This window comes from Telmatherina bonti, assembly GCF_933228915.1.
Source record: "Telmatherina bonti genome assembly, chromosome: 15".
NCBI lineage: Eukaryota > Metazoa > Chordata > Actinopteri > Atheriniformes > Telmatherinidae > Telmatherina > Telmatherina bonti.
The window spans coordinates 31,246,357-31,272,239 of record NC_136613.1 but is presented as its reverse complement, the minus strand read 5'-3'; the positions used below and the strand labels follow the sequence as shown (position 1 = coordinate 31,272,239).

Sequence of the window (25,883 nt, the reverse complement as noted above, 5' to 3'; positions counted from 1 at the left end):
AACCTGATAATTTATTGTAATGACCTGAAACTTTTCAGGTTATAACATAAGTTTTATTGTAAAAATTCTAAATGTATTCCAATATAGTGCCATAAGTTTTACTGATAAAACGTGAAACTTATGATGTCATAAAACAAAACATTTTAAGGAGAAAACGTAGAATATAAACCGTATTTATACTGTATTCATCTTTAAATGGGAAAATTATACAAGCAGGAAGTAAAAAAAAAGGTTTAATTTACCAAATTGGATTCATTTGTACTTCATACAGGAGATTGTGATGATGAAGGTTGGAGGACACAGTCATATTGCTGACGTTCACCCTAACTCAGACAGGGCAATGTATTGTATCACCAACTTAATCTCCCAGTCCCTGCTGTGTTCATAAACCATGTAAATCACCGCATACTAACTGTCTCACTGCGTGCACCCAGGTAACTTGTTTTGCTCTTAATTGTCCACATTCCTGTCTGTATGACAATAAATCAACAAATTAACCCTTGACAAAAAAAGAAAAACTCCTAATTTTCTAGGTTGCAACAACATCTGCATACAGTACTCAGTAGAGTAAGAATTATAACACGAACGGGGCGAATCTTCTTTTTATTTGTGTGACTGGTCGATGCTTCTGTACCAAGCAATAACACCATTTTGATCAATGATTTTAACGGGAAGGCCAGTGTAATTGTTCTTCGTTTTAATACAATAATATCAAGTAGAGGCAAGGAGAAAGTATATACATGGAAAAAGAAAATGAAAAAGGATAGAAACCACTGGGACCAAGACATGCTGTGCCAAAAGAGAGATAAGGTGAGAGGTAGGACGAGAGAAAATATGTTTCTCTGGATGCAAAGAGACAAAAAGTATCTAAAGGGCCTTGTGGGTACGTACCAGGGAAAGCAGGGGTGGTCTGTCCGAGAGGGGTAAAGGGGGTTTGCTGCATAGCCAACTGGTGGAGCTTGGTCAACTGCTGAAGGGTTAGGAGGGAAAGTAAAACTAAGAGGTTACTGTTACACAGGTCACACCAACAAATGAAACCAACAAAAACTGTAGTGAAGCAATAGTGAGGAGAAGGAGGCCATGACACAGAAAGGTGGAGGACAAAAATAATAAGAGAAAATGAGATACATAGAGGATGATTGTTAAGGAGATATAAATAGCTTTTTTTTCCCTGTTTCCGTAAAATTTTCACATACCCTTATTGTTCTCATTTTAAATTCCACTTACTTACACATGAAATGCAAGAAATCCTTTCATTTGCTCGCTCACATTTTTATGTCTTTCTAGTTGGCACAGCTAACTCACACCCAGAGAAACATTTGGTTTTACAAGCATGTCAAGCCATACCTCTCCTCAGAACATGGTCACAGGTTGCCCGTCCCTCACTGTGTATCATTTCCATCAGGAATGAGGGAAGATGGATGCTTTAAAGGCATCGTCTCCTTTTAAGAGGAGTTTTAATGAGGGTAGAAGAGGGTGTCAAGCCTGTACTTGAGCGATTGTAACGTCAGCCACCACTTCCACTGGCATCAATCACCGACCAACTTTGAATTAGTGGATCTGACACAAGGTAGCTCTTGAGATGCTCTCACGACAAGGACGGATGAAGGCAGATTATTAATGGAGACTATATGGTTCGCTGGAATTAAAGGGGTGTCTACATCAAAACTGCCCTCACTGTCTTTGCCTTTGTGATTAGCACCAAGACTCACTATTTTGTAATCGATCAGATTTTTCCCATGGTTGAGCAGCAGTATAAACTCAAACAGCAGACAGACAGGGATTTTGAAAGTGCAAGTACTGTAAGCCTTACTGCTACATAACTTCTAAGAGCTGGTGTACATGTATAATCTAATGCTAATGTTATTAACACCGGTGAGTGATCGGTGAAGTTGCTGATTGAACAGAAATACGTGAGAACTTACGTCTGGGTGTGGTATGGCATACTGTCCCTGAATTGTGTAGGCCTAAAAAGAGGAAGAGCATAACAAATAGAATATTTTAGCATTGAGGTGAAAAGAAAAGAAAAATTTTGATGCTAAATTCACTCTAAATAAGGACGCCTCACTGAGAAAAATCTGCAAATGTCAAGTGGTGCTTCTTAATGTCAAATAAGCCAAAGTTGTTTGCTACATCGCTACAGAAATGGAGGAAACAAGCATGCAAAGAACCTAAAACCTAAAATGACAATACATTAGCAGAGTGAGAAACAGTGTTTGTTTTTTATTGTGAAATTGACAGTATATGGCCTAAATACTTCAGGTACTGTTAATAAAAAGCAGATGTCTTTCTGTACCCAAATGTTAGCTCGTTAACCAGATGAGGTAGGTAAAGCACAACAAAGAAGTTGGTAAAAGTCTGATGGCCCTGCTAGTCAGCTCATGCAGCTACAACATGATCTTAGCCAGCAAACTTAAAAAAATGCCATGAATGTAAAATAGCTAAATTAAAAGTCTGTTAATATCGTTTTGAGAAGAGCTTCAGGAGGGCAATATATGATATCAAGATATCCTAAAAATCATATCCTAGACATAGTTTAGCTGTGCAACACCATAAGTATCATTAGTGATGCTGGTAAATATTGAGCCACTTGCTCGAAATAAATACAACTCAACACCAATAATCACACATAAACAATGTGGTAGTCGTAGAGGAAGAAGGAGAAAAAGCCTTCCATATTTTAGAAAACATCCACAGAACTCCTATAAATCTATCAACCATTGGGACCAAGCTACATTCAAAGAAGTGCCTGTAGGGCTGGGCGATATGGCCGAAAAATAAAATCTCTGATTTTTTTTTAAACCAAATCCGATTTCCGATTTTAATCTATTTATTTTCCCCTTACTGTAAAGAAAAAAAATGTCAAAAATGATTCTTTTTCAAAAATGCTTTTATTGCGATCAGCCTAAAAGTTTACCTGAATTTAAAGTGCAACTAAACAAGCTGTTAAACAAGATTGTAAAAAGAGATGCAGGCGCTGCCACTGTAAACATTATAAGTAACAACATGTTTGTACTTAGTGCGTTTCCACTGTGAGATAGTTTTTAACTTTTGATCATACATTTAAGAATAGGCCTCACTTGTGTAACTTTATTTCAAAATAAAAAAAAAACTAATAATAAATAAAAGTACCTCCTCTTGGAAGAAAATTAGTGATTCCTTTTAGAGTATTTTGACATTAAATAACCAAAACAATGTCCCGCATTGGCAATGAGGTAATAAAAATTAATGTTTATTTACACTTATCATGTATTTACAGAAAATTGACCTCTTTGATACAAAATACAATTTTTTTTAAAAATCCCTGAATGTTAATTAAAGCTATATTTCTAACATACATGTATTATTACATTCTTGCTGTTTTTTGTTTAATTTACTCATTTTTGGCAAAAAAGACGAGCATGTCAGCTGCATCTGGCTTCAGACCCCTGTGGCATGTAACAATGCACCCTCCCACACTGAAAACCCTGCGTTTCCATTACACCTAGAACTGCTCAAAAAACTTAATATCGCCATAAAACCCACTGCTATAAAAGTTTTTACAATCTCAAGAGGTGGTTTTTCAGACATTTTGATATGGAAATATATTACAAAAGTGTAATGGGAACACTTTTTTTTGCGTTTACGTGTCCCCAGACGTGACGTGGGGGTTGTGACCAAATATGGTCATGACAAGGTCATTCCTGGTAAAGAAGGCGCGATGTGGAATAAACAACAGCAAATTTCAGAGTTTTAGAAAAGAAAGTGAGGGAGAAAAGCTTCGACAATCCGAAGCAAATTCTCCGAAAGCAAGTAGAAAACCCTAAAATAACGCTGCATGCCCACGTAGGGCTGGGTGATATGTTAATGTGTAACTATTGGTGTTGAGTTGTATTTATTTCGAGCAAGTGGCTTAATATTTACCAGCATCACTAATGATACTTATGGTGTTGCACATCTAAACTATGTCTAGGATATGATTTTTAGGATATCTTGATATCATATATTGCCCTCCTGAAGCTCTTCTCAAAACGATATTAACAGACAGATTTTACAAAACGTGATGCTAATGTGCCAAACGTTGTTCAATGGAAACACCTGCAAATCACAATTGTTGTTGGTCAAAACGTACAAATATTGTTTTTATTTTGTAAATGTAATGGAAATACAGAGGGGGGAGTTGTTGTTCGTCGCTAGCTGCCATGGTGGGTTTATGCGTTTCTGTGGGAAACCAGCGGGAGTGCGCTGAGGTCACGATAAGTGACCTCAGCCCAAAAGGTGACAGCGGGGCGAAAAAAAATCCCAATTTTGTAAAAATAAATCTCCATAAACAGCAAATTCAAATTAATCGATTAAATTGATTAATCGCCCAGCCCTAAGTGCCTATTTATATTTTTTTGGAAGAAGTGAAAGCACTAAAATAATTTATGGGTTTTAGATGTGTAAAATGTCATTTCTTTCCTCTAACTTCTGGAAAAACATAGAGACAAACAATATCACCTTATATATATTTTACATCCTAAATTTACATATGGAAAGCATTTTGTGCCTGTTCATAAGGCAGTTTAAGGAGTGTTACAACATAAATGTCTATGTCTACTTTTATCTTTATTTTAAAAATTATAATTAACAAATATACATATATTTTTATGTATAAGTATTTACGATAAATAAAGAAAATATGTTAAGATTCTAGTTGTTTTGTGGGTATTTGTGCTGTTTGTTCTCTGCTAATGCTCTATAAAGTCGTTGGACATAATGTACTTATAAAGGTTTCCTGAGGCTGTAACTTGCAGTCTTTCAGTCCACCCACTGTGAGTGTTTTTGTCCTTTAAAACTGCCTAAGGCTTGTATATTATTTTGCCAAAAGGCTCCAGTATCACTGCTGAGGCAAACAGAAGCTCCCAAATTGGTGTCATTACAAGTATTTATGTGCTGTGTTTCTCAAATGAATATCTTTGTTAGGTAAATGTTTGAATGCATTCTGCAAATTTCAACCCAAATCTCCCCATAACATTACCTTGCCATAGAGGTTATAAGGTTGGTATGTGGGTTGTTTGAATTAAAGAAAAGAAAAGAGAAACAATCTCTTCCCAACCAAAAATGCTACTTTTCTTAATCCTAACCTCAAATGATCTTTCTAGTATGAGTACTGAAACAAATACAGCCTAAATCATAGCCGGATTCTATCTTAAATCACACACACATAAACCACACATCTATCACTACATGTACAAGGAAACACAATTACCTTGTACAGAAACATAATTTCTGAGACACTATTTAAAAAGTAAAAAAAAAAAAAAAAAAGGTTTCTAGCTACAGGACATGGCTGGTGGTGCAGTACAAGACTCAAAGTAGCTGCAGGCACAATATAATGAGCTAAAGCTAGCTCAGTGCTTACCTGGCCACCAGAAAAAATGACTGGGGTGGAGGCAGGCTTTGGGCGATAAGGAATAGTGGCACCTTTTGGTGGGGACTGGAAGAAACAAGAGAGCAAGAGATTCAGATTTATCAACACCACATTAAAACACTCTAATCTCACCAGTCAGTGTGCTAATGTAGCCTAGCTTGAAGACTGTCAATGAGATAAAACAGCTAGCTGAGTTAGCATTTTTGTGAGCTCCACCAGCTCTTCTTGATATAAATTAGAACATTAACATAACTCTTGAATGTATCATGAAGCCAATGTGAGCTGACAACAGCTTTAACATATTAAATTCACCTTGAAAGAGGTTGTATTAATTAGCTTGGCTGTTTATTTAATAGCAGCACTTCCAATGCCAGGAAGTGACAGGAGCTTGATGACAAACAACAATGCACTATCATATGTCCATTCAATTTGAAACTACATCTGGTAGACTTAAGGCTTAGAAACTTCTATTCCCTTACAATCCTGGACAGGCTCTTGTGTTTTTAAGCATCTTGTGCATTGCCTTTGAATAACGCCTTTGTTCTGCGTTATTCAGTTCAATATTTTGTGATACTCCCAACATGGTTTGCGTGTGAAGTGCTACTTGAGACATTCACAAACTATGTTTTGTCACAATGCTGTTAGATGGATGTAAATTGGAGGGATACAATGTGAGAAAGATCCTGATGTTTTCATTTAAACTACATCTTTTATTCCAAATGTTTCCCTGACGTGTTGTTTTACTATGTGAAATATTTACATTTAGTCATTTGGCAAAGACTTTTCTCTAATGCAAGTTACACATGAGTAATGAAGTCTGGGATCATACTTAGAGTAAATAGAGGAACATCTATGTTTGATTCACATGGCAGTTTATCATTCACATTCTAAGTGACCACATGTCTAAAAGAGCCGTACTGTTATTAAAGTGCATCACAGTACCAGCTGAAAAAACACAATAAAACAAAGGTGGGTTTCTTTATGAAATATGCTGTTTATAAATACAAACAGAGCCGTGAAGCTTTGAGGCACTAGCAGATTTTACTTGTGGTAAAAAGCAAAATAGAAACCTTTGCAGTTGTGGTCTGCATCACCATGTTTATGTGTTTCTCACAAATGCACAGATATTTTTTTCTTGGTTTCAGAGAGCAAACAGGGGAGGGGCACTTGCAAAATTACTGCAATGGCACTAAATTACTGATTCATGTTGTGCTGCAACAAGGACTGCATCAGATCTCAAGTAGTGCTGCCAGAGTCTACTTAGCGATGGGATTACTTTGCCTTAAACACAATAACCAGCCACATATTAAATGTCCTAATAATAATTCCAGTGATTCTTACTGTTCAAGATAGCAGCCATATAATATAATGATTGTCAAAACTAAATTATAAAAAGATAATGGCTGGAGATACATAAAAGTTGCAGTGAGACCATTTGACTTCATATTATTCCTGTGTTCCTTTTTCTGTTTTGTTGACACAAATGTCATTTTATATATGTTCAAAGTCAGTATATTATTTAATAATTTCACATTCATAAGCAACTATTGTGAGATAGTGCTACTTAGTGGAAAATATATTATAATAAAATTTTAGAACCAAATCACTAAATCTAATAAACCTTAAGATTTTTCTCCATTCAATTAATGATAAAAAGACCTGGTGGAGTGAAATAATCAACAAACTCTAAAATGTTGAGGATAATAACAGACCCAGTACAGTGTGCATATACATGTTTGCTTCATTTGATTTACAGCTTTAAAATAAAATCTGGTTCTGTTTATTAGCTTCAGAAATCACATTATTAATTCAATTATGCTGACTTGTTGGTAGTGTAAATGGCACTTGATATTAGTTATTTAATGACCTGCTGGGGAAAGGCCCCAGTTTGTCACATCATTGGGTAAGGGCCACCATCGTGCAGCATGGTGAAGACAAAGGAGCTCTCCAAATAGGTCAGAGATAAAGTTGTGGAGAAGTACAAATCAATTATTGGACTACTAAAGTGGAAATATGCTTCGTCACAACAAACCTGCCAGAGAAAAGCCAACTAGTAAAACTGACACACCAGGAAGGAATGAATCATTAATCAGAAAAGGGAAAGAGACAACTTTAAATATAAAACATCAGACAATAAAGTGTCCAATACATAAAGCTACTTACTCGACAATCTACTAAAATTGGCAAAATGAACATTTCTTTGAGAAAAAAAATATGTACAGATTTTGAAGAAAGACAGTAGGGATTTTTTTTTTTTTTAAAGGAGAATAATAAAAGAAAAAAACGTTTGGTGATGAAGACACCATAATAAATAGCCATTAGAATAATAAAACCATGTCAATGGTGAAGCATGGTGGCAGCAGTATCATGCTAGTTGAATGCTTTTCATTTCCAGGGCCTTTGAAATTTGGTCTGAATTGATGGTTGGCAATCTTCTGCAGTACTGAAACTAAAACTGTGGTTCATCTTGATTATATTATATTATAATATACCTTGTTAGAATACTAAAGAGAACACTTGACTAGTCCAGGAAAACATGTGTCTATTTCCAAGCCTAGGGACGGTCAACTCCAGCCTTCAAGAGGAACAGGTTTTAGATGTCCCTATTTCAACAGATTCTATTAATTTTGCATAGAGGAAAAACAATGACAGAATCTTTTTCATTCGAATCAAGTGTGTTGGAGCAGGGAAACATCTAAAACTTGCCAAAATATAGAACTCAATCCAGATTGGAGTCCACATTGGAACATTACTGCACAATAGGTGGGGCTGTTGGGCGGTGGACAGCATAGAATCTATATATAAGATGGACAGAGCCTCCATGAAGTCACGGGTAGTTTCTGAACAGTTTAACTGAAGCTCATTCTTACCATTGCTATGTTGGCAGCATCGCGTGTCATCTCTCCCAGAAAATACAAAAATGGGCAAAGAGGTAGCAATGAAAGCGGTGCTGTGAACATGGGGTTGGATTATTGACACCTAGCAAACTCAAACCTGCTATCCGAGCTAACCCAAAGTTAACAAGAGCTAACCAGATAACAGAGATAGGAAGACTAAAGCTAAGTCACCCTGTTAGCAGGCTAAAAACTGGGATTTTTTTACATTCCTCCTTCTTGCAGCGGGATATCGAGTACCTGTCAATCAAAAGGACATGTCCCTAATTATGTCGGATTTTTAAATTAAATTAGTTTTAAACAGAGGAGTTAAAAAAAAACAAATCATATCACTCACATGAAAGTCGCTTTGGATAAAAGCGTCTGCTAAATGACTGTAGAATAGAATAGAATAGAATAGAATAGAATAGAATAGAATAGAATAGAATAGAAAAATCACGCTCCCCACAGTTGTCATGAAGGTAAGTCTGACCTATTAAACCAATTTTTTTTTCTCCCGGACTGTAAACATGTTTATTTCTGTTGTGAAGTTGGTCTTTTTAACATGGGAGTCTGTGTGGATTTGCTATGTTTTGGAGCCCCTAGTGGACTAGGGGAGAACTGTTGTTTTATGCACTTTGGCATAGGCTTCACTTTTAACCACCGGAGGTTGCCGCCTGGTGGACACAGTCAGGCAGGTAGGAAGGGACGGGTCAGGGGTGTGAGTTAATGGGTGTGTGGAGTGTGGCCTGAGTGGGCTGAGGAGAGGTGGTGTGGGTGAGCGTGGGTGATGTATGTGATGTATGTTAATGTATGTATGCTTTTTTTTTTATTCCTGTATTTCACATCTAACTCCAGGCTGTAAAGCAATAAAATGACAAAACCATCAAATAGGGTGAAAACTAGTTTATGACTATGTGAGTACATACAGAGAAATGGTGCATTTCAGCCAGAAATCTAATACGCCACCATCAGACTCAACTATTTAAATCCTTTTTGAATTGCCTATGAGAAAAGTAATAAAATTAGCACTATGTAGACAGAAGCTGCTTCTATAAATCTGTGCATACTTTACCTCCAGCATGACCACACAAATTTGTTTGACACACTGGATGATGGCTTCTGGGGTCCCAGAGATTGTCACTGCACGCTCTGTGGAGTTGGGAAGCATGTCCCCTGCCACCTGAACCTGTGCCCCTGTTGACTGGAGACAAATGCAGTTCTTTGAAGAACAAAACAGACAGGATTCAGCAGCAACACATGTGCAGTGCAGTCCTTTCAGTAGTGCAGGCACTCACTTCAGTAGAGAACCTGAAAATGAAAAGTACTCACCAGCATTATGAACTAACTGCTTATGGTGGAGAGTGGATAAAAGATCCTAGCTGTGTGCTAGTTCTGCTGAAAATCCACTGTGATAATTAAGATGTTTAGATTAGCCTCAGCTGTGATATCCCCCTCTGCTGTGACATAGCCATCTGGGGGAGCAACATATTGCCTTTAGGACTATTCTTTTGGCACCACAACCCCATTTTTCCAAGTCCCAGCTGGTGACATTAACCTGAAGGCAGCAATGAAGCACTCTCCCTCTCCTCTCTTGTAACAGTTGAGCTTCTTTGCATAGTGAGTTTACAAGTTCTTGGTGGTTATAATGTGACAGCAAATGTTATTGACTTCCCTGGGCTATCACTTAGCCTCTTAAAAGCATGTTGATTTTATTTTCTTTCTTCACACATCCAGCATGACTTCGGACTTGCAGTGTTAATTAGTCCGTCCATGACTTTGATGCAGACTGAAATAGCTCAATAACCTTGGGACTGTTTTACAACAAATATTGAACAGACATTCATGGCTCAGAAGGATACATCACACTGAATTTGGTCACTTTATCTCTGATTTTAGAGTCACCATTAGGCTGACATTGCTGCGATTTAGGGACATTTGGACAGCTTGTCAATACTTTTTGTAGAAGTGGGGTGCCATATAGGTAGTCTGTAAAACAGCGGCGTTCATATTGGAATTTGAAGACAAAATGTTGACAACAATTTGCTTGATAAATGACAGTAGGACAGGCTTTTAAGACTTTAGAGCATTAAAGGTATTAATAACTTCATAAACAACTGACAACTCTAAGAACAAATGCTATAATGTCACTTATAGTCACAGTTTAGTTATGATATTTTCTTTGTTTTGTAGGGTTTTTAATTATGAGATTCTCCTTAAAATCATACATGTGCTTTGAATGAAAAGCTTTGGAATTCCCAGTTCCTGTTCATGGCAGGAGCCATGGACTGTGGTGACAGTCAGGTAGACAATGAGTGATGCTACCTTACCTCACAACCTGTTACTAGATAGAAGACAATAGGATAAGGTAACTTGGCAACTAAACCAGTAAATTTTAGCATGCTAGTAGCTAATTCAATGGATTGTCAGCCAAGAAATACCAGTGGCCAATTGTGTCTATGCTAATGCAGAACAGAGGAAGAGTGTGATCCAGTAAGCCATTATCTTCGAGATGCTAGTAGTTAGCCTCATCATGCTCACAGGGACCAAAGACATTTGACAATCAACAGTTCGAGTTAATGACCAGATCAAATAATAAGTCACCTTCTCATCTCCAAGCAACCCCTGCTCAGCTAATGGTGCCATTTATCACTGGAGTGATTAATGGCTGTCTTCAGCTGTAATATAAACCCAAAGCCTGCATATAGACTACATCCTCTGCCAAATGCTGAATACTGTTAATGGGTCCCCTTGTTGATGAAAACTGAGATATGACAAAATCCTCATCTGTAATGCTCAGTTTATTTAGGGCCTGTTTCTTTGTCCCCTCAAATATGTGGACTATTTTACCTGTGTCTAAATTTAGTTCACTTTCTACAATAAAAAAAAAAAGTTACTTTCTATTATTACTGAAAAGTACTCTCTGTGTCCTCATGTCAATAGTAAAATTTTAGTCTTCATGTATTAAGAATTTATGGATTATAAATGTCCCCTGATTATTTGAAAAAGTTAAAACAAAAACTATTATGAACAGGAAAATATAATCCAGATTTTGTGGGTCACATTTTGTTTGTTTATTTGATCCTAATTAGCCCCATTAGCTTTTGCTAGCAAAGTCATATTCTTCCTGATGTCTACACAATAAAAATACAAATATCCATATCATCAACACTGAATGCTGTTACATGCTTGATATCAACTTATTGAATAATAACAGAGGATCTAAATTTTACTGCAGAATAAATAAACACTTTATGTACAAGATGAATAAATAAATAAAAATCGGCCTTATTAGTAAAGATTAGTTGTTTGATAAAATTGATACAGTGCTTCTGAATAGTGATATGATATTGTCACACAAAATATTGTGATATTTTGATGTATCAATATTTTCTTACCTCCCTAATAACTACAAACACACACATGAACACACTTACCATATAACTATGCCTCCTAGTAACATACTGTCCTGTACCAGTACATAAGGGGTGTGTGTGTGTGTGTGTGTGTGTGTGTGTGTGTGTGTGTGATTGTGCGCATGTGTGTTATGTGAAGGCCTGCAAGCTGCAAGCACATAATGGGTGATTCATTATGGAATGTCTACAGTACATAATCAATTGGATACAAACAGAAAAAGGAAATCAATCCATTTATGTAACATTCAGTTATTCATGAATAATACAAATATATGCAATGTTAAGTAAGTACTGAGGGGGATCATTACTCTTGTATAACAACCCCAAACTTTTCTAATATGATTGTTATTCACGAGATATCCATAAAAATGTTTTATATACCTCTCTCATTTCTTTGATTTTGGAGCCTCCCTTCCCTATGAGGGAGCCACACTGGCTGGCAGGCACGACGAGCCTTAAGGTGACAGGGGGCTTGCTGGTTGCTGGGCTGTTACTCATGGAATTGATTATGTCCTAGAAAACAAAAACAGATATTTCATTTTGCAAGAGTAATGTGACCCCAAACACTCATTATGTTTAATTGTGCTGATCAGCTCACAAATTTAAAAGTTTGTAAAAAAAATTATCTGAAAAACATTTGATTCATTCTTTCAGTGTCTTCTATTTTCTCTGCTTACTGAAAAAAGCTCTTATTTTCAGCCATGAGTGGTAGGATCTAATCTACCGGTCTGAAAAACTTCACACAAATCCCCACCGACTGTGCAATCGGCCTCTCTTACACGTTCCAGTCACAGTATTTAAGAGTATCAGTTAGATGTGAGACATCAAAGGCGAAATCAGTGGAAAGGATGGCAGAGTGAAAACTATTCAGATTCATCTCACTATTAGGTTATACATGCCTCATCTGCATATTCGCTGTATGTGCCATCTAAGAGATGTCTGAACCATTTTACAAGTACTACAAATGTTGTAAATGTAAAAACAATAAAAACTACACTGTATTGCTGTTTTAACCAGGTACTTGAAGGAAAATATTTCTTCCCCTTGTTCTCACACTTACACAGTTTTGAACCATTGAAATATATTTCTACATGTTTGTCTCTGAGTGAAGATTCCCAGGTAATAAAACCTGTTAATTCAACTATTTAAAGGGTCAAAGCTGATTTTTAGTTTCTTGTTCACGCAGAAAAAATTTGTTGATTTAAAAGGTAAAATATTGGCAATATTGACTTGAATGAGCATTATTTTTATTGCTAAATGTAATCACCATTGTGCCATGCTGTGCAGGTGAACCTGGACCTGTTTCAACTGAAGTGAACAGGGTGAAGCCATTAATGGAGGAAAAGAGTCTGATTTATTGTGAACTAAACATATCAGCATCATATAATGCTATAGCAAACTCTTAAATAAACTTGTATGAGGTGCAATGCCTAATAACTAACTAACTAACTAACTAGAATGCATAAATACCATCGGATACAGACTGCAAAATAGAAAAAGTAGGAAAGGAAGGAACCCCTCACAGGAATCTTTCAAGTCTCAAATGTGATGAAAATGTACGGCCTGTCAATGCAGAACTACTTATCCTGTTATTCAGTAAATGCATCAGCCTGCAACGTTTTTATTTCTCCAAGTGGTAACTGACTGAGAATGAGTGAGTGTGTCTGTGACCATTTATTATTGTTATTATCTCCCTGAGCCGTCACCTTATCGTGGTGGAGGGGTTTGTGCGTCCCGAAGATCCTAGCAGCTATGTTGTCGGGGGCTTTATGCCCCTGGTAGGGTCACCCATGGCAAACAGGTGTCTAGGGGAGGGACCAGACCAAGCACGGCTCATAGACCCCTATGACGATGACAAACCTGGGCATAAATGTTCCCTTGCCCGGACGCGGGTTACCGGGACCCCCTCTCTGGAGCCAGGCCTGGAGGCGGGGTACGAGAGCGAGCGTCTGGTGGCCGGGCCTTCGCCCATGGGGCCCGGTCGGGCTCAGCCCGAAAGGGTTACATGGGCCCCACCTCCCGTGGGCTCACCATCTGCGGGAGGAGCCATAGGGGTCGGGTGCAATGTGAGCTGGGCGGCAGCAAGGGGCGGGGACCCTGGCGGTCCGATCCCCGGCTGCAGAAGCTGGCTCTAGGGACGTGGAACGTCACCTCTCTGGTGGGGAAGGAGCCTGAGCTTGTGCGCGAGGTTGAGCGGTTCCGACTAGATATAGTTGGACTCACCTCGACGCATGGCTTGGGCTCTGGAACCAGTACCCTCGAGAGGGGCTGGACCTTCTTCCACTCTGGAGTTGCTCATGGTGAGAGGCGCCGAGCAGGTGTGGGCATTCTCATCAGCCCCCAGCTTGGTGCCTGCACGTTGGGGTTTACCCCGGTGGATGAAAGGGTAGTTTCCCTCCGCCTCCGGGTGGGGGGACGGGTCCTGACTGTTGTCTGTGCTTATGCACCGAACAGCAGTTCAGAGTACCCACCCTTTCTGGGGTCCTTGGAGGGAGTGCTGGAGGGTGCTCCTTCTGGGGACTCCATTGTTCTGCTGGGGGACTTCAATGCTCACGTGGGCAATGACAGTGAGACCTGGAGGGGAGTGATTGTGAGGCATGGTCCCCCCCTTCTGAACCCAAATGGTGTTTTGTTATTGGACTTCTGTGCTCGTCATGGATTGTCTATAACGAACACCATGTTCCAGCATAAGAGTGTCCATATGTACACCTGGCATCAGGATTCCCTGGGCCGCAGTTCAATGATCGACTTTGTAGTCGTATCGTCGGACCACATGCCTTGGACACTCGGGTGAAGAGGGGGGCGGAGCTGTCAACTGATCACCACCTGGTGGTGAGTTGGCTCAGATGGTGGGGGAGGAAGCTGGTCAGGGCTGGCAGGCCCAAACGTGTTGTGAGGGTCTGCTGGGAACGTCTGGCTGAGTCCCCTGTCAGAGCGAGCTTCAACTCCCACCTTCAGCAGAGCTTCGAACATGTCCCGGGTGAGGCGGGGGACATTGAGTCCGAATGGGCTGTGTTCCGTGCCTCTATTGCTGAGGCGGCCAGCCGGAGCTGTGGTCGTTGGTCCCAAGGTCGTTGGTGCCTGTCGTGGTGGTAATCCCAGGACTCGTTGGTGGACACCAGCAGTGAGGGATGCTGTCAAGCTGAAGAAGGAGTCCTATCGGGCCTTCTTGGCCTGTGGGACTCTGGAGGCAGCTGATGGGTACCGACGGGCTAAGCGGCATGCGGCTTCGGCCGTTGCCGAGGCAAAAACTCGGGCATGGGAGGAGTTCGGCGAGGCCATGGAGAAAGACTTCCGGACGGCTTCGAGGAGATTCTGGTCCACCATCCGGCGGCTCAGGGGGGGGAAGCAGTGCTCCATCAATACTGTGTACAGTGGAGATGGGGAGCTGCTGACCTCAACTCGGGACGTTGTGGGTCGGTGGAGGGAATACTTCGAAGACCTCCTCAATCCTACCAACACGGCTTCCCATGAGGGAGCAGAGCTGGTGGACTCAGGGGTGGACTCTCCTATCTCTGGGGCTGAAGTCGCTGAGGTGGTCAAAAAGCTCCTTGGCGGCAAGGCCCCGGGGGTGGATGAGATCCGCCCGGAGTTCCTTAAGGCTCTGGATGCTGTGGGGCTGTCCTGGCTGACACGCCTCTGCAGCATCGCGTGGACATCGGGGGCAGTACCGCTGGATTGGCAGACTGGGGTAGTGGTCCCCCTTTTTAAGAAGGGGGACCGGAGGGTGTGTTCCAATTACAGGGGAATCACACTCCTCAGCCTCCCTGGTAAGGTCTATTCAGGGGTCCTGGAGAGGAGGGTCCGCCGGATAGTCGAATCCCGGATTGAGGAGGAGCAGTGTGGTTTTCGTCCTGGTCGCGGAACAGTGGACCAGCTCTATACCCTCTCTGGGGTCCTGGAGGGGGCATGGGAGTTTGCCCAACCAGTCTACATGTGCTTTGTGGACCTGGAGAAGGCATTCGACCGTGTCCCCCGGGGGCTCCTGTGGGGGGTACTCCGGGAGTATGGGGTACCGGACCCCCTTGTACGAGCTGTCCGGTCCCTGTACGACAGGTGTCAGAGCTTGGTCCGCATTGCCGGTAGTAAGTCGGATTCGTTTCCGGTGAGGGTTGGACTCCACCAAGGCTGCCCTTTATCACCGATTCTGTTCATAACTTATATGGACAGAATTTCTAGGCGCAGCCGAGGGGTTGAGGGGATCCGACTTGGTGGCCTCAGGATTGGGTCCCTGCTTTTTGCGGATGACGTGGTCCTGTTGGCTTCGTCTGGTCGTGATCTCCAGCTCTCGCTTGAGCGATTCGCGGCCGAGTGTGAAGCGGCTGGGATGAGAATCAGCACCTCAAAATCTGAGACCATGGTCCTCAGCCGGAATAGGGTGGATTGCCCTCTCCGGGTCGGGAGTCAGGTCCTGCCTCAAGTGGAGGAGTTTAAATATCTCGGGGTCTTGTTCACGAGTGAGGGAAGGATGGAGCGTGAGATCGACAGACGGATCGGTGCGGCGTCTGCAGTAATGTGGGCTCTGCGCCGGTCTGTCGTGGTGAAGAAGGAGCTGAGCCAGAAGGCGAAGCTCTCGATTTATCAGTCGATCTACGTTCCTACCCTCACCTATGGTCATGAGCTGTGGGTCGTGACCGAAAGAACGAGATCTCGTATACAGGCGGCTGAAATGAGTTTCCTCCGCAGGGTGGCCGGGCTCTCCCTTAGAGATAGGGTGAGGAGCTCAGTCATCCGGGAGGGGCTCAGAGTAGAGCTGCTGCTCCTTCGCATCGAGAGGAACCAGTTGAGGTGGCTCGGGCATCTGGTCAGGATGCCTCCTGGACGCCTCCCTGGTGAGGTGTTCCAGGCACGTCCCTCGGGGAGGAGACCCCAGGGAAGACCCAGGACACGCTGGAGGGATTACATCTCTCGGCTGGCCTGGGAACGCCTCGGGATCCCCCCCACAGAGTTGGCAAATGTGGCTGGGGAGAGGGATGTCTGGGTTTCCCTGCTTAGGCTGCTATCCCCGCGACCCGACCCCGGATAAGCGGCAGAAGATGGATGGATGGATGGATGGATTATCGTTTGTGATTAACCTTTAACTTACAAAAATGTTTGAACCTATTTTTTCTGTTTTTCTGCAGTTTAATTAAAAACATGTTTATCAGACTTTTTCTTATCTGCCTTTTGGTCTGCATAGTGTGCATAGGTCTAATAATATATTAAAGTATAGTCCGCATAGTCTGACATTATATATTAGTCTTTCATCATAATAACATCAGCCCATAGTAACCAGTAAATCGTTTTGGTAAACTAGCTTAGGTGAAAACAAACCCAACCACCCTATCAGTTTGTTTAAAGTTTGTTTCTGAGGCGGGATTTGGTGCAAGCACAAATAGCAACATTCATTTACTAGTTTGTATGGAAATGGTGATAAAAAAGACTGGTGTCATTACTTACAAGAATAATGTAGGCCCTGTCAAAGTAACGGTAGTTGAATTTGTGATGTTTAAGGGAAAAAAATTAATTAAAACCAGAACAGAAGTAGTTTTTTTAGTTATGTTGCTAACGGAAAAACAAACAAAACCACTGCTGAAAACATAAACTTGGCAAAGGTAATAACAAATGTCAGTATGATTGTAAAATAATATATATCCCAACATAAAAATACCATCCATTATGTGATATTACCATACCTCTTCGAATTTATAGGCAATCATAGCGAAAGCCTTGAAGATGGTATCTGTAGGTCCAGTAATGGTGACGATCCTCTCTGGACAGTTGCCTTCGGAAATATTGATTCGTGCTCCACTCTAAGAAATGCAGCAAAATGTTTTGCTTATGGGGTTAAAACAGGTCTTTTGAGATATAAATCTAGAAAAGTCATCTCTCTACGTTTTGATTTTATCTCCAAATAATAAACCAAAAGCTGCATTTTTCCTTTCAACAACTTCAATATAGTTATTGTTTAATAACTTAAACTCACCTCTTCTCGCATCTTTTTGACTGTTTCTCCTTTCTGTAAATATAGTAAACCAGTATTTAGAAAAAAATAATAAAATCAAAACAAACTAAAACAGTATAATTTTATTGTATGTGTATAAATGTATTAATAAAATACATACCTTACCAATTATACTTCCAACCTCCTGTAATGAGAAAAAAAAGATGAATAGATCAGAAGTAATAACTTTTTTCCCCCTTGAACCACTGTGCAGGGACAATGCAAGGACATATAAAGCTGCGTTGTTGTGTTCAGGGCCATACTCTTCATATGCATGTAATCACTCTTCATGATCTTGGTGTGGCACAATGGAGGAAAGGCACCGATACGTTTCTGGCTACAAGCATTAAAACTCCCCGACCTCTCCTGACCAAACACATGGGTTAGATCCATTTCCATGTTACACCTGCAGGCCTCTTATTTCATGTGGCCTTCTAAGGTCCTTACCTTAACTTTGATGTTTATTTATATGCAAAATTTAACCTCTTTCCCAAACTAATTCTGTCCTCTGATTAACATAATAATACATTTTGTTAAAAAAAAAAGACTCAAATCATAAAATAGCAAAATAGAAAATAAAAGAAAATCTTATTTCAACAAACTGTTTTAAAATAATTCTCGCATTGATTTCATGCAGGAATTAAAAGGATATGTAATAGCTTTTCTAGTCTCATCTCCTTCAGTGTTTTATAAAACTGCTTTGATTGACGTTATGGATGACCCTGCCTGATCTCGCCACTTCTCCACTTCTCTCATTTGTCTTTGTCACTATGGAAACATGTTTACATCATGCCCAGCTAGTGTTTTATTTGTCCCCAAACAAATGAAGCGTTAAAGCTGCAGAAGTGAATTTGGCAGATTCTGTCACTGTGGTGAGCCCTGAACAATGAATCATTTGTCATCTGCCTTTCATCTCCTCTTCTCTGAGCTCTCCCCAGGCAATAAAAGTCAGTATACATTGTATTATTATGGTCTTCAGCTAATTTTGGTGCTTTAAGCATCTTTGTAAATGTTTTCTTTGCATGATGCTAATAATTTGACTCTTGCTGAAACAGACTAAGATCTTTTCCATCTAAAGAACATGTCTGCTCACGTTTACTTAAGAAAAAAGAAGCTACTTGCAGCATCTGCTAGGGTTAAACAACTTGTTACCAGCTGAAACATCATCATCTGTACAGTTATTATCCAATGGGAGGCTCTTACCTATTTGCAAAAATAAATACAGACAGGGGCTGTTTTTCAGAAGGGCAGTGTGTCCACAGTGTGTCCTGGGACCAGTATTTTTCATTGATGTAATGATTTTACTGAATAAAAACTATGAGAATAGTTTTCCAGTGCACAAATTACCATTCATTGAGGATGACATCCAGTTATATTTATCATGGCATCAAATAAGAACATATCATTCATCTCAGATTAGTAAAATTAAAAAAAGAAATCTTTTGTCTCTTCTTGCAGGCAAACTTATTGTTTCTAAATAAACAATTGGGAAACATCATTCAGGCAACTTTGTGGAATCAACTTCCAGTTTGGGTTCAAGAAGCCGAAACCTGTGTTCTTTTAGGAGAGGGCTAAAAAATGTTCCTTTTTTTCCTGTAGTTATTCTCGGCCTTAGATTATGGAGCGCTAGACAAAGACAAAGGCAGGGTAGCCTCTCATTATGCAGCAGAGATGCAGCTTGTCTGTTTTATCCTTTAATTGCACTATTATGTCATTAACTTGGCATGTCTTTTCTCTCAGACATTGTTTGCTTTCTTCCTTTTTCTTCCTCACATCTCTCAGCACGTATCCAACCACTTTGTTCAGTAGTTTTCTGTTCTCTCTCAGTTTTTTTGCATTCTATTTAAAAGTACATTTTCTCTTCTTGTCCACTTCCCTCAATCAGACCACTTCCCTCACTCTGTTTGGATTCTTTCCTTTTTAAAGGGAGTGCTTCCAGCTCTCCAACTCACCAATACACCCCCATTCACTAAGTGCTTGTTCAGAGTAAATTGGTTTCATATGGATCATGTTTATACCCTGAGATGGCTTTTGTTTTTGATTTGCAATGCATGAATAAAATCATCTGGATGGAAAGGGTCTTGGGATAAATGAATCTCAGGTGAGAGTTGCTCAGCCACAGTGAGTGCAGATGTGTTTCATGCACATTACAAAGAGCTTTTGAGAAAATGTCTGTAGTCATGGATGACAGTAGTGGTTTAGAGGGAACTCGTCTGTCTCAGAAACTGGGCTGCTTGCAGTCACTGAATTTCAATTTTGCATCATATCAAAGGGCATTGAAGATAAAGTCAGACCATCTGTCCAAAAGTTGGAGTGAAACCTTCAGGGGGCCGGACCACATCAGGAAACTCACCAAGGAAAATTAAGAAATATAGGTTTATGGATTGACCTATTCAAAGGCCATCCATCCATCTATCCATCCATCCATCAATCCATTCATCCATCCATCCATCGATTTCTTTCTTTAGTCATTTTGTCCAATTCAGGATCACAGGAAGTTGAAGCCTACCAGCAATCAGAGAGGCAAAAAACTAATTAACTTAACATGCATGTCTTTGGTGGGACCAAGCGGGTAAGTACCCAGCGAGAAGCCACATACACGGGAAAACATACAAAACCCACAGAAGACAGCAACCTCATATATATATATATATATATATATATATATATATATATATATATATATATATATATATATATATATATATATATATATATATATATATATATATATATATGTATATGTAGCAGTTCAGAGTGTCCACCCTTTCAGGATACCTTGGAGGGCGTGTTGGAAAGGGTTACCCCTGGGTATGTATATATATATATATATATATATATATATATATATATATATATATATATATATATATATATATATGATATCTTGGACAGCCAAGAATCACAGAGTGTAGGCGTAAGGGAAAGCTGGGGTCATGCATCAGATTGCAGTTACCTTCAATGATGTTATTACTTGACTGATTTCATGATTTCAACTCGGGTTATGTGAGCACTAACTGATGTGATGCTGAGCTGCCTGTACGTCATATAGGTTTGTGTTGTGCATCAACAATGCTCAACAACTGTGTGAAAGGTCAGTGATTCTTAACCAGGGCACTGTGGCCCAGGCTTGGGCTTCAAGCTCAGCCGAGTGGGCCTCCAAAAATGCTCTGTTTTGCACCAGTGGGCAAGTTATGCTGCCCTGGGACGGTATAACTTCTCAGCTAAATTAAAGGAATGTTACTATAGTTTGAGAAGCACAATTGCAACTTAGCTTCCCACCACTTGGTGGCAGTGATGTGTCAGTTAGTTGTTCAATTCCAATGAGCAGAAGAAGACACTAATCGCTGGCCTGTCGTGATAGTTAGAAACTAGTATTCAAAAACAACAACAACAACAACAACAAAACATGAAAGCAGCATCCAGAGACCAAACATTGTGAGAAAGATGGAGGAGTTTTAAAAAAAAAAACAACGTAGAAAACATCACCTTTAAAAAGTCTTTTAAAACATATGTTAAATGAATCAAATATTCAGTTAAATCTGTTGTGTTTAAAGATCTAAATTAACTATAAATTTTATTTATTTTATTTAATTTGAACCTTTATATTGTGTTAGATTTCATCAGCACCACTTTACTCACCAAATTTCCATCTTTTCCTATCAGTTTTTTTTCCCAAGTTCTTTCATTCTCTGCTGTAGTAAAATTTGATATTTGGTTGATTTTGTGTTTGCAAGCCCAACTTGAGCCTTTAAATGGGTTATTTTAGGATGATAAATGATCCTTTTGTGTTGTCAGGTGGCACAGAGACTAAATTTCATGCTTCATGACAAGAAATTAAATAATTATATTATTAAAATCAGGGAATCAACCCTGTAAACAACATACGGGTTATTTTGTTTGTCAAAACATAAAAAGAAAGAGTAAAAGAAGTTTATATTAGCCTCACTACTTGTTTAAAACATCCCTAATAACTGTGAAGACCCCTGCCATAAAGAAACTACTTCCCTCTGTTTCTATTACTTTTCTATTACGCAGGGTGGATAATATTCCACGTCTACTTACTTTTCCATGCATGAGGAGGCGGATGGTGAGGGTGACATTAAGGCCACCCTCTGATTGGACTTTAGTGGACTCCATTCAAGGGGAAGTAAGGTTGGTCCTGCAATAGGCTGTCCTCAGAGGGAGAAGAAGTACGGTGGAATTCCAGCCGGCCAATCACCTGCCAAAAGCAAAATTAAAAACAAAATAAGTAAATAAGAAAACACACATGATGACCCTGTGTGCACACAGATGGCGATGATGAATTCTGACATCTGTGCCACATTTAATAAACCACATGTAGCCTGTTGCAAGGCTCCTTGGTATCTGGTTTGACAACAAGATAAACATTGAGCAATACACTGGAACTCGCACGGTCATGTTATTATCATCTTCAGCGCTGTTTCCACCGAGGCGCCCAACTTGGGGCGGATGCTGTTTTATTCCAAAAGCCCTGATCTGTGTTGTGTTTCCACAGTCATTCCACAGTAAATTCACCTGCTAGGCAGATGGCAACAGATGTGTCAGCTACATGATGATGGGACAGCACAGAGACAAGATGCCTTCTTTGATTTAAACCAACAGAGATTGCGACACTTCAACCTTGGTTTTAACCCTTTAAAGTTCACACTAAGGAAACGGCCAGAGAAAATGTTTATTTGTGTTTTTCTGTTTGCTTTTGGACAACAATAATAAATGTGTTTTATTTTTAAATGGTTGGGCTAAAAGTTAATAATTACATAACAATGAAATGGTCAACATTTGAAATAGTAATGTTAAAATAAACCCTGAGTTTGGATTTTACATACCAAACTATTTGGTAGAGATACCTCATGCAGATTTATTTCCATAATTTTACAAGGAAATTCATCATAGTCATTGCAAATGTACCTCTGTCGAAAGGTAGACCACAACCTTAGAGGTTTAAATAATAGAAGAGTGAGTCCCTGACATATTCAAACACTGCACTTTGTGCTTGCTCCCAAGTCGCAGAGGAAGAATGATTCCTTCGACCAGCCAGTGGCTTACAAGTATGTCAAGCTCCACCATTTAAGGTCAGATATAACTAATATAAAGACCATAAGTTAGGACAAGTTAGATCCTACATTTCAGCACTATGTCCTTTTTTGCTGCTTTAATTGCTCATTGTCTCAAATATAATTGTTTGATGCCTGATGTATTGTTGGGTTTCTCTGTGAAAAGTGCTATATAAATAAAACTTTAATTTTACTTTACTTCCTTTTTGTGTACCACCCCGTCCCACACTGAGCTGGACCACTTGGCAGAGATATCTCAAAGATAGGCTTGTTTTAATTAGGACATTTTGTTAGGACATTCTTTTCTTTCATTTCTGCTGGATTTCTCTAACAGCTGTTTTACATCTTAATCAAAAATACCTCAACAAAATGCAGTCAAGATCTCAGCTGCCAGGAATTTAAAAAGATGAAGGACATATTTGCATAGTATGCCCTATTTTTTCAACATAGTTACACTGGCTGCAAATGCAGTTTTATATTTTATATTTTTAAAATGATTAGTGGTCTCTGTTGCTTTTATATACCACACAAATGGATACCTTACACCACTGTACACATCTCGTGACTGTCTGGGTATATCGTGTGCACAAATTCCCAAAAATGTAAAGATGTATCCATGCTGATAATAAATCAAATACAAATATAATACAAAGATGTGATTTGACACAGCAAACAGTAGTTACTATATGAAAAGATCATTACAGATAATTGGGTGTTATCATAATTAGCCAACTCTGAACATCAGTTCATTATGAATAGTTGTATATGGTTGGAAAACACCTCAATATAAAGAGCAATTCTGCTGAACTCATCGATATACTTGGTTAATGTGCAAAATATAACCTATAGCAAAATAAGTTACTGACCCCAAAGTCACATTGTTTGTCATGAAGGATTAAATGGTTATTAAACTACATGAAAATGAATGTCTGTTCAGTTCATAAGCAAGAAAATCTAGTTGTAATAATGTCCTTCGTAGCCAAGTCTTCAGCAATAAGGTTTTTCTGACTCAGACAGTGAGGCATTCCTCCTGTGCCCCCATGACTGTTAGTCAAATTACTTTGCTCTCCCCTGACTTTGCTATTAAGTCAAAGGCAAACAGTTCGTTGTATGCTTGGATGACTCTGGCAAAATGTTAAAGCAACTTTTTGTGTCGTACAAGTTATAAGAAATGTCCTGGTGTTCTGGTGTGCCGGATCTCAATAAGTCCATATTACATGAAGCTTATTGCAGAAAAATCCACAAAGACAGAATATAGAAAGAATTTCTAGATGTTCCTAAAGTTGGGACGGACTTTAGTTCAATAGCTCCATGTGATGCAAAGACTCGCTGAATTTTAATCTCTTCAAATTCTCATGCGAGTATCCTTCGGGCACAATGTGTTCTGTAATCCTTTGGATTTTTTCAGTGCACAAATCGAACATGGTCCAAATTTTAATTTCATCTCTCCACAGCAGCCCATGCTACCTGACCTAATCAGCTACCCTGTTAACCTCCTGCTGCAGGGAACTGTCCTCATTCTCTTTGTTTGCTAGTGGAGACTTATTTCCCACAGGTGTTAATTCCAAGACAAAACTTGTCCATGTTACTGCTGAGTTGTTCCACAAACAAACATACATACAAAGAAAAAAAAAATGAATATTTTTGGCAGAAATATTGGTTAATGAGGTAAAGTTGGTTTAAGTCAAGGATGTGCACAGACATGGATCATTGTTTCCCTGCCGACGGCCCATTTGATCTCTTGGCCTGAGCTGCTCCTCCATATGTGAGAAAGATAATATTTTACAACGGTTCTGTCTGTTTACACACAAACAATGTTGAATGTTGACATTGGTATTAAACCTGTAAGTTTTATTATGCTCTGATGAACACAAGCTACAGATCAGCACTGAACATAATTGACTGTAGTGAATGAATGAATATTTGATTTCACATTATATTTTTGAATAACCTAAATCTGTCTTTAAATGTATTTGTTACATAATGACTCATGATGTGTCAAATTGCACTCATCCAATTAGATATTTTTACCTCTACCAAAAAGGTTATGTTTTTACCCTTGCTTACATGTCTTGTACGTTTATTTGTTTCTTAGCACCTTTATGCCATAACTTTTTGTGAATTTTTTTCTGAAAATAAGTTTTGATCTTTTTTAGATTCTATTCAGTGTTTGGAAGAGATGTGGAAGGAATTGTGAAACAAGTGTTTTTGAAGTATTCTTCACCATATGGGTGGAAATGAGCTGCTTGCCAGAGGTCTGCTCTCTCCGAGTGCTTTTCTAGTTAATAACTTGAATGTTGTGGGGGTTTTTTGTTGTTTGTATGTTTTGTGTTTACTTCTATGGTTTCATGTTTTCTGAGAGTGCATCCACACCACAATAGCCCAGGGGTGTCAACAGGCATCCAGATTATTGGATGTGGAATTCTAAATAATTTTGCACCTTTCTTGTTTGTTTGCCTTCAAACTGCACTTAATTTAATTTGCTTTAGCAACTTGATGCAGTTACGGCTGGTTGCTAGGGGTGATATTCCCCAAAATATCCAATGACCAGGACAGAAAATGGCTTTTTTTTTTACCAATGGTAATCAATATTGCAATACATTTTTGCAGTCTCAGGTATGTTAGTTTTGACTTTGGTGTTCAAACCGAATGTGGTTTTACAAAAATCTGTCCAGTATGGGCACTAAAAGAAATCTAGCATGTTGTGCAACAACCTGCCCAATATCGCTCCTTCTCCCTGGTTCACTGCATGCTCTTTTTCCATTCACATTACAAAGTTAACGCACCAAGGTTCAATTACTAGCAAAGTGAGATCCTGGTTTACAAATGTATGTTCGCACTACTCTGAATGAACCATAGAAGTGGATTCAGCAGTGTTCGTTTAAAGTGAACCAACCAGCAGCAGTGTGAATGCTTGTACGTTGCATCTGGTGTTAATCATATAGTCACATGAGGAATTATTGAGCTGAAATGTAAAATATGTGGCATTTTGTTATAAAATGGCTTGCACAGTGGTTATAAAGTGGACTGATGTGGATTTATTCTAACTGGATTCCAGTGAATTCATTTGAATTGATAATGCCTGTGAAAATTCTGCTATAGAAATAAAGTTGAACATAAGTGAATCAAATTTGATTGAAT

At 39.4% G+C, this 25,883-nt stretch overlaps 1 protein-coding gene across 8 annotated transcripts in view; it reads right to left on the bottom strand.

The window, feature by feature from the left end:
• Positions 1 to 21,804, bottom strand: part of LOC306766392 (poly(rC)-binding protein 3) — a gene marked incomplete at both ends in the record, with an annotated part of 29,642 nt that extends 7,838 nt beyond the window's left edge. The window contains 9 exons of one of the 8 annotated variants that reach the window (XM_079254124.1): positions 888 to 970; positions 1,926 to 1,967; positions 5,303 to 5,458; positions 9,341 to 9,469; positions 12,063 to 12,194; positions 17,357 to 17,473; positions 17,647 to 17,679; positions 17,786 to 17,809; positions 21,730 to 21,804. In XM_079254124.1, coding sequence (XP_079110250.1) covers positions 888 to 970; positions 1,926 to 1,967; positions 5,303 to 5,458; positions 9,341 to 9,469; positions 12,063 to 12,194; positions 17,357 to 17,473; positions 17,647 to 17,679; positions 17,786 to 17,809; positions 21,730 to 21,804 — 791 coding nt within the window. The remainder of the gene's footprint in view (positions 1 to 887; positions 971 to 1,925; positions 1,968 to 5,302; positions 5,459 to 9,340; positions 9,470 to 12,062; positions 12,195 to 17,356; positions 17,474 to 17,646; positions 17,680 to 17,785; positions 17,810 to 21,729) is intronic. The other 7 variants (XM_079254125.1, XM_079254126.1, XM_079254127.1 and 4 more) reach the window with 7 other exon arrangements.
• Positions 21,805 to 25,883: the final 4,079 nt, after the last annotated feature.